This window comes from Musa acuminata, chromosome BXJ2-8, assembly GCF_036884655.1.
Source record: "Musa acuminata AAA Group cultivar baxijiao chromosome BXJ2-8, Cavendish_Baxijiao_AAA, whole genome shotgun sequence".
NCBI lineage: Eukaryota > Viridiplantae > Streptophyta > Magnoliopsida > Zingiberales > Musaceae > Musa > Musa acuminata.
The window spans coordinates 4,274,048-4,283,193 of NC_088345.1; the positions used below are offsets into that span (position 1 = coordinate 4,274,048).

General features: G+C 42.8%; 2 protein-coding genes across 3 annotated transcripts; one reads left to right on the forward strand and one right to left on the reverse strand.

The window, feature by feature from the left end:
• Positions 1-914: 914 nt before the first annotated feature.
• LOC135618786 (F-box protein At5g49610-like) lies at positions 915-5,080 on the forward strand. Of its 2 annotated transcripts, XR_010489149.1 has the most exons (3): positions 915-2,122; positions 2,918-3,036; positions 4,523-5,080. XR_010489149.1 is itself a non-coding variant. In XM_065120018.1 (2 exons), the coding sequence occupies exon 1, from the start codon at positions 1,039-1,041 to the stop codon at positions 2,119-2,121; it is 1,083 nt and encodes a 360-aa protein (XP_064976090.1). In that variant the 5' UTR covers positions 915-1,038; the 3' UTR covers position 2,122; positions 4,523-5,080. The 2 variants fall into 2 exon arrangements, 1 of the variants encoding a protein (XP_064976090.1); XM_065120018.1 differs by lacking the exon at positions 2,918-3,036.
• A 254-nt stretch (positions 5,081-5,334) lies between these two features.
• LOC135618785 (probable glycerol-3-phosphate acyltransferase 3) lies at positions 5,335-7,261 on the reverse strand. Its single transcript, XM_065120017.1, has 2 exons — positions 6,522-7,261; positions 5,335-6,396 (listed from the first exon to the last, which is right to left on the reverse strand). The coding sequence occupies exons 1-2, from the start codon at positions 7,203-7,205 to the stop codon at positions 5,503-5,505; spliced, it is 1,578 nt and encodes a 525-aa protein (XP_064976089.1). The 5' UTR covers positions 7,206-7,261; the 3' UTR covers positions 5,335-5,502.
• Between the last annotated feature and the right edge of the window lie 1,885 nt (positions 7,262-9,146).

Sequence of the window (9,146 nt, forward strand, 5' to 3'; positions counted from 1 at the left end):
TGGAATGACATTGTCTTGTTCCAGAGGTAAACTATGAATCCCACTTTACCCCAGCTTGATATTATCAAGCACTTTTGACAAAAGTTTACTGCCCAAAAACAAGGCTTCATTCCTCCTATCAGTGAGCAAATCTCACTACGCTCAGTAGGTTTGGCGATTTGCTTACTAGGAGGAATGAGTCCATGATGCCATTTTTGTTCTAAGAGGATAATCAATGACTAAACGAGGTGGTTTTACTATAAAAAAAATTATTATTGGAGGTTGTTTTAGATCTTGATAGTGAATTTGCTATGTCATCATTAATAGGAAGTACATTGTCGGCTAATTATCATTCGTATTGTCATCATCATGTGATGTCTAAAGAAGAAGAAGAAGATGAAGGTCACTATTCCATTCATCTATCCACATGAACAAAGATTCAAAACAATTAATTGTAAGCTTTATTCTTATCCTTTACGATTAGGTATAGAAATTTATTTTTAACATAGAGAAGGAAAGAATTTATTTTTACTACGACATCCGCACAAGTCTCGAGTTACTAATTTGGACATGAATGAAATAAATTTCTTTTGATATCGATCTTCACGTAGATGACACATAGAAAATTTAACGTTTTTACCTTAGAGACACTTCAGATAATCTGAATATTAATGATATTTTTTCGATCGTCGTTAAAAGATAAATAGGGAAGAGGAAAGCTTAATTCGGTTTAATTTAATTTTAGATTAATTCGGGTTGATTTTAAACTATTTGGTTTGGTTAGAAAATTTTATTCTAAAACCGAACCTAAAGCCGAATTGAACCGGGAAGTGGGAACTAAGCCGAACCGCTTTCTCTCACGTGGATCGAAGGCCTACGTGTCACCATTGCGGCCTATTAAGTTCGCCTGTTTCGTATGCGCCTCTTTTAGGGTTCCATCTCGCCTGCCTTCGGAGCGTTCGCGATCGAGATTGCGATCGTCAGCAGTGGCGGAGAGCCCCTCTCGAGTCCCCTCGCAGTCGGAATCGAAGCTTTATGGTGGATTCCCTGGCGAATTAGATGAGCTCGTCAGAATCCCCTTATGGAGTCCTCCCGACCGACATCGTCACACAGATCCTCGCGCGGCTGCCCGTCTATTCCCTCTTCCGATGCAGGTCCGTCTGCAAGCTGTGGAACCGATTGCCCTTTGAGAAGCACTTCGTCGACCTCTACTTCCGGATCGGCCCCAAAGACCCCATCTTGCTGTTGGAATTCCCCGAGTCCAGCGCCTTCCTCTCGGTCGACCGATTTCGGGGGGTCTCGGCCTTCTCCCTGGGATTCTTGAACGATAAGGTCAAGATCAGGGCCTCCTGCAATGGCTTGCTGTGCTGCTCCAGCGTTCGGAATCGTGGCGTTTACTACGTCTGCAATCCGGTCACCCGAGAGTTCCGTGTGCTGCCGAGAGCGAGGGAGAGGCCCCTCACTCGGTGCCAACCGGAGTACGAGGCTACCCTCGTCGGCTTGGCGTTTGATCCCGTCTCTTGGAAGTTTAATGTTGTTCTTGCTGGATTCCATCGTTTTTTTGGTCACCGGCCTCATGGCGAGTTCGTCTCCCTGGTGTTCGATTCGGAAACCAATTCTTGGAGTCGATCGGTTTCGTTGATGCACGACGAGTTCACCCACATGAATCGCTGCCAAGTTGTGTTTTCTTGTGGCTTACTGCATTGGTTGACGCATAGCTGTTCTTATGTGCTTGCTTTTGATTTGAAAAGTGGAGTTTGGGGGAAAATCTTGCTGCCGGATGAAGTGCTGACGACAAGGTCTGGATCCAGGGTTTACCTTCTGGAGCTGGAAGGATCGGTGTCGGTCGTTCAGATAACTGGGGTTTGGATGAGCATATGGGTTTTAAGAAATCATGACACTGAGCAATGGACTTTGGTTGATAGAGTGCATCTCCGGTGCATCAGTGCGTTTGCTGCAAGCATATTTCCTGTGAGCCAGTCGAGAGATGTCGCCTTCATGGCGACGCAGAAGAAGATTTTGATATACAACTTGAAGGGCAAGGTGTGGAAGGAGGTATACGGTGCAAATGGAACTGTGACATATCCACTGTGGTTTTCATCTTATGGTTTCAGGAGCACACTTTTTCCTTGTCATCTTTAAGGTTTGGAGTATTCTCAAAGTGGTTTACATGAGTTGTAATTTCCTTTTGATTCAACTGTATGTTGTGTACATAAAAGAAAGACAAGTCCTAAAAGGTTTGATGTGTATAAATAATTGCTGAATTGTTTGTCTTTGTTATGCATGTTTATCATCTTCCTAATAAATTTTAGCTCTACACGTTCTCCGGATAGTTCATGATGAGATTGGTTTTTCTACCTAATACTCGAATCAACCAACTTGCGAGGTCCATCCAGATTTTATAAATTTAGGATAACCATTATTTTAACAATCTGCTGTCATTTGGTGTTTGTTCATCAAATATTTTCCTAAGTTTCCTTCGTAGGATCATCTGACTTATATGTATATGTATATGTATATGTATATACATATATGTATGTATATGTGTATATATATATATATGTATATATATGTATATGTATATATAATAAGAAATTTATTTTTTAAGAAATATGCCAACATATTGTTTATTCTTTATTTCTTCATATTGCATTTGTCAGCTCACCTGTGTTAATTATTTGTTTCTCACTCACGTATCTTGTTTTGCCTATCAAGAACATTGGAGAAAATGATTTAGCTTGAATATAATGAATAATTAAAAGGCATTTCTGAGTTGTTTTTAGGTCTTTCCTGGTGCTAGAAGTACATAAGATCCTTATCGTGCATATAAAATTTGCGACTAGCACACAGAAAACTTTTATCTCTATTGTTGCAGTATCAACAAATGTCTCTTTCTTGAATTATTAACAAGTTTGAGCGTCTTTTGTTGTGTAATCAGCGACCAGATTATGCCATGCGCTTGGTCAATATTGAGTTTCTCTAACTAATCAACAAGTGATATGCATGACATATTATTGCCCAGAGATTGTCACACAAGGCATAGTCATCATCCATATGGTATTGCTCTTCGTCATTGATATTTAAGATTCTGTATAGCCATTATATTGACTTCATCTTTTTCTTACATTGCTTGTGCTTCATCATGTTTAAAAAGCTTGTGTTCATCGAAATGGATGTGTGCGGTTATAGGAATAGAATAAGGATTTCATTTGGCATAACTCTAAGAATGGATAAAATGAGCTCGGTGTCTAAGATGATATAAATATGTTTGAATGAGACATATATCTGTTGTTATATTGTGGTTCAATATAACTTAGTAATAGTGGTACAAGAAGTCAGACTTGAAAAGATCTTGTTATAAATTATAAATAAGCATAAAATATTCTTGATTTATTTAAGGATATTGCATTGTATAGAATTCAATAGTAGGAAATCATCCATGTAGCTGACCCCAATATTTAGGACATTATGACTTGGTAGTATACACTGCTCCTCTTGCATTCATAGATACTCTTACATTACCTTTCTAAGCATAGGTGAACATTTGGGCCCATGTAAATTTCAAACTATAAAGCATTTCGTGTTCAATTTTGCGAATTTTAAGTTCATGCACACTCGACTTGGGGCCATGCGGATGACTATTTTTAGTTCCGTTTCTTAGGGTTACAATTTGAATGTTCTATTTTAAAATCTTTGCTAAGGGAATTTTTTGTCTACAGACTGAAAAGATTGTTAGAGTACATTTGTAGATAAACATAGGATTTTATATATTATTTTCAACCTTAGTAGTATGTATTAACCTATTAATCTTCTAGCTAGCGTAACTTTGGAAGGTTATACAAGCAAACTCGTCCGCTGGAAATTTTGAGAATTCCCAAATCTTCCCTAAACTCAGAATGGTTGGTATGTGGAATCTCCATATATGTTTGTTGTATTTTAATAATAACACTGATCTTTTTGTACATCAGAATCTTCACAGTTTTCTCTAAGATTCTTCCTTCCACTTCTTCTAATTGCGGATGTTGGTTGAGTGCAAAATTCTTATATGCAGAATTATATCCGAGCTATGATGGAAAAACTTTATTATAAACAAAGCAACTTATCCAGTGGATATGATTCTTGCAAGGTTCATCTTCCTGAGCTATGATTTGTATAATTGTATTGTGTCGTGTGTGCTTCTGACCTGGGTTTTTTGGAAGAAGAATATGTGGGACGAAAAGACTAGGAAGTTTGTGAAGGTGCAAGATGAAAATTAGTGAATTTGTTGAAACTACCACATATAGTTTGCTAAAAGCATTTTTAATAAAGCTTTATGATAAATTTCCTTTGCTTGATTAAATTTAGAATTTTCAGACAACCACCTCGGAATTTAATAGCATTGTATCATTAACACTGCTACTCTTTCCATGTTTGCAGCCCTTTCTTCTTACTTCGATAATTACATAAATTACAGCAATAATGATGCATGATAAAGATTATCTTTATTGTAGTCAATAATTTTGCTAGGTTATCCACTCAGAAACAGATCCTCATGTTGTTTCAGGGAATAAGCAGTCTGTCCTGCTGATGCGGCCGTGACAGTGGAGGAGTTCTTCGAGTGGTTGCAGAATGCAATGCAGTCCGGCATGTTTGAAGCCAACAGCCAACAGCATAGCAAATGAGAGCCCTTCTCCCAGAATTGGCAGTTGCTTCAAGAACAACCTCTAACAAGAAGAAAGGTCCTATGAAACCCTGTAAAAAACATGACCACCTTATCCTATTAGCCATAACAACACTCCTAATCCTGCTTGAACAGATGATTACTTCGACCGGAGTCGCATCATCTGCAGTCACTGATGCTAAACTATGCTAGTGTGGAAATCCAATCCAGCAAGATTTTGACTTTATGCAAGTCTAGTGGTTGAAGATTTATACTTATGTTGTAAGGTACTGTTGAGAATCATTTTCTGGCTGTGCAACAAAGGATGTCAAAGCATCATGAGACACTTTTCAGTGTTAGACAGTATACATGAAAGTTGATCTGTGTCAGACTAATGAGTTGGCTTTGTTTCTTTTTGAAGTCTGTATTCAGAGCAAGTTGAAATGTATGGTCATTGTAGACTTTGCCTGTGGTGATGATGGAATAAACAATGAAGTAATAGAGTGCAGTGAGATCAGCTGCAAACAAGTGTGTTTTGTTGTCAAAGAGCACAGAAATCCATCAAGATGCAAATGTTTTTTTGGTTTTGATTTCATGTACAAATAAATCCAAGCTGTAGGTAGGTTTTCACTGAACTTAAATTTAAATACATGAGAAATGTAGCACTCCACTATGCATCAACAAATGCCAAATCATTAGAAGCACACTCTTTGGAATGCTGTCAAATCACTACAACCTTCTTTCGGTACTTATTTATTAGTTTCTCGCGTTAAAGAATACTTGCAGCACTTAACTAAGCATCCGAGTAAAGAGAGAAAGAGAGAGAGAGAGAGAGAGAGAGAGAGAGAGTTGTCGGCATTCTCTGTGCATGATGATGTACATCATCACCGGCCCTTGTCATCTGCCTCGACGACGCCTGCGGTGCCTGCGAGCATCAAGTACTTGTCTTTCCGGGTGAGGCTGGTGCAGTGGAAGCCCAGAAGCCGTCCGATCTCGCCTTGCAGATGGTTGGCCATCTGGTAGCTGCTGCAGACCTCACCGGCGATGGAGCTGGTGGGCACCCTCCCCATGAACTCCACCTCGTAGCACGGGAAGGGGTTCATGAGGAAGAACAAGGGGTCCAGGAACTTGAGCTTGTTGGTGCTGGTGCCGTAGAACATGGTGACCGAGGTCTCCGACGCCACCGGCGTGACCTCCCGGCTCACCTCCGTGAACAGTGGGCTGAACCGGAGCAGGTACGGCTCGCGGCACGTTGTCCCCTCGGGGCACACCACGACGAGTTCCCCTTCCTCGAGCAGCTGCTTCATCCTCCTCTTGTCCTCCTCCCTGTTCCTCGTCAGCCGGACGGTCCTGATGGGGGAGATCCACTCGCTGATGCGGCTGACGCTGTAGGTGGTGGCGGTGACGTTGCGACGGAGGGCGGCGGCGATGACGAGGGGGTCGAGGAGGGTGCGGTGGTTGGTGATGTAGAGCCGGCTGCTCCTGCCCTCCTCCTCCTCCTCCTTGCGGGGGGGAGGAGAGGAGGTGACGACCCGGCTGCGCATGCCAAGGAAGGCGAGCAAAGGGATGGAGAGAACGTAGGGGAGGAGGATGAAGCCGAGGGCGCGGGCAGAGGCGAGGAGGAAGCCTAGGGGGAGCCACACGAACATGCACAGTGCGGCGACGGGGGTCGGCCTGAAGGCGATTCTGCCGTCGTGGAACACCAGCGGCTTCGGGTACTTGGAGCTTGGCAGCGGATGCCACCTTCTCTTCTCGGCTTCGCTCACCGAGTACACTTCCTGAGACCAAACCCCAAGTCATGAAACGAGCACGTTTCGCTCGAGCCATTTATCTTACTATAAATTGGGTGCTTTTTATCTTATATAATGTGTTGCTATGGATAGCATAGATTTTGTTGACCGACCTCACAGTGGGAGAAGAGATGCTGCTTGCGAAGAGAAGTGGGATAGCTTCCGAATCCAACAGCCCCGCCTTTCCCCACCTTCTCATCTCCGAGCAGCTCCTCCAAAGCCAAGCTTGCCTTCGTCTCCTCCTCCTCCTCCTCCACCATCAACCCGGTGTAGTACCCGCCGAACACCTTCAACTCCCTCCCCAACACCACCTCCACGTCCAAATACCCCTGCAGAAACTCTTCCACCATTACGGTTGGCATGGAGCTGACACACACCCTCCTCCCTCCTCTCCTCACCACCTCAAACCCTTCCAAACCAACCTCCTCCAGGAAGAACTTGGGCAGCACAGCTCTGCCAACCCTAAATTTGTCCTTCCTCAGTCCTAGGAAACACACCATGACCATGACCCTCAGCCCCACCTCATGGCTCAGGCAAGAGATCAGAGGGCACAGAATCAAGAGAAGCAGCCCCCTCAATAGCCCTCCTGCCTCCAGTGCCACCAGCATGAAGTATGGGAAGGTGGAGGATGTCCTGAGGAGCCCTCCCTCCATATCACAAACTATGGTTTTGCCGGACAGCTTTTCCGGCGGAGGATGCTTCTGTGTCCTCCCATAGCTTGCGTAGGAAGTCCTCAGCCTCCTTATCGAGAACTTGTAGATCAAGTAAAGGGACTTCAACAAGGACTTTGAATTCATCCTCTCTCTCTCTCTCTCTCTCTCTCTCTCTCTCTCTCTCTGGTAGTAGTACTAGTAGTAGTCGTATGGATAAATATATATAAGAGTGAGCGAGAGAGAGAGAGAGAGAGAGATTGGCTGGTGAGGGAAAGTGACAAAAGATGAACACTCCCCGGAAGCAGTCTTCTCAGGGGCTTTGGCCAACGCAGCCTACGGTTGGAGCATAAGTACGCATCCGTCATTAGAGGGTGAAGGTGAACCGGCTCAACCTCTGTGTCGTTTGGCCATGGCCACGGATCCTGGAAGGACAGAAAGAGCACAACCGGTGGCACCACAGAGGCCATGCATTCGGTGGATCAATCGACTGCGACGGGGGCATTAACCAGCAGCGCCCGCCAACCGATCCGAAGCCCTTTCAAGCACGCACAGAATGTGGTTGCTTGCCTCCATCGACAATTCAAGTTCATTCAGTTGTCTTGTTCTTCTGTATCGAGCCATCCTAATCGAGATGGAGGCCCCATGCAAGCGAATGTGAACCGGGCGGCACCGTCGTTCTTTCGATTCCCATTCCCATTCGTTGATGCCAATCTTAGTCGTCAATCTAACGTGTAAAAGATGACCCAACTTGATCAGCCCTGAACTCGAAGAAAAGTATTCTCCCGGCTTTGGATCTCTGACTCGAGCGAGACAATACAGTGGAATTCCCACGAGATTAGAATCGAGAATGCGTCTTATGAAACGCTCCATACGAGAAGAGAATAAGATAAAAACAATATAATAGAATATATTTACCGTAAAGATGATTAGGTTGTTCACATGTCGAATCGATTGATTGATGAAAAATACATGTCATATCACCTTCAAGGATTTCGAAGATAAGATTTTTTTTAACTATACAAAGAAATCTCTTATTCTGTTGATCTATTCTATCGAGGAAAATCCTTTGAGGAAATTCCTCTCTCCTAATCCCGAGAGGGACATGTTAATGTATTCAAGTTAAAATTACTTCAATAAAGTTTCTTCAATAATTATTCTTATCTTCTATTATTTATATCAACCACCACATATGGATTGACAGTCGTATCACATAAAATCATTACATGCAAAAATATGACTACCTAGAAGAATATGTAGACCAAAAAATTAGGATCATTTTCTTCCACATACCACACAACTTTCAGCGAAAAAAAAAAAGAAAAAAAGGAGAAGGAAAACCTATCACTTAGTGTTTGATGCCTCTGTTTCTAAGAGTAGCTCCATTGTTGCAGTAGTCAGTCCATCAGCTACTGCTGATGGCCTCTGAGCTGATCTCAGAAAACTACAACCATCTGCCATCTTAAAACCCTCTCACATCATTCCGGACGGTAAGACTGACTTTACCCTAATTAATTACAAGGAAAAGGATAGTCAATGTACTACTGCTCTCATTAATATGATCAACCGCGACTCCACTGCTCATAAATTCGTTTGCTTGTTTCTCTCATGAACATGTTTGGTTCTGTGGTATCTACATGATCAAACATCCATCAAAGCCTTGGGGGGGGTGTGCACGACAGCGTATGGTAGCGTGGCATGCCAAGCATCCTTTTCCAGAAGCATTCCTTGTCCCCTGAAGTGGGCGACTCTACTCCACAGACAGATGTAGGAGAACATTTGTACCCTACAAATGTATGCTAAAACGTGTGGGTGAAGGAGGTCCCTCAGCTTAAAAAACTCATATAATGGAACATGTACATTTGCTAATTTTGACTCTCTCTCTCTCGCTCTATATATATATATATATATATATATGTACATGAAAGAGACATGGAGTGGTCAACCATCCTATCAATCAATCTCATTGTCTGACCTTTCTCTTTCATGATTTAGATATCACAGCGTTTTTGTTATGCATCATTCTCAGACGATTAATCATACACCTATTATTTTGTCGGATCGATGTGGTATGAAACGATTCCGGGG

Coding starts and splice junctions, on each gene's coding strand:
- LOC135618786 (XM_065120018.1), top strand. CDS start 1,039: ATGAGCTCGTCAGAATCCCCTTATGGAGTCCTCCCGACCGACATCGTC.
- LOC135618785 (XM_065120017.1), bottom strand. CDS start 7,205: ATGAATTCAAAGTCCTTGTTGAAGTCCCTTTACTTGATCTACAAGTTC. Junction 6,397..6,521: donor ATCTCTTCTCCCACTGTGAG/GTCGGTCAACAA, acceptor GTTTGGTCTCAG/GAAGTGTACTCGGTGAGCGA.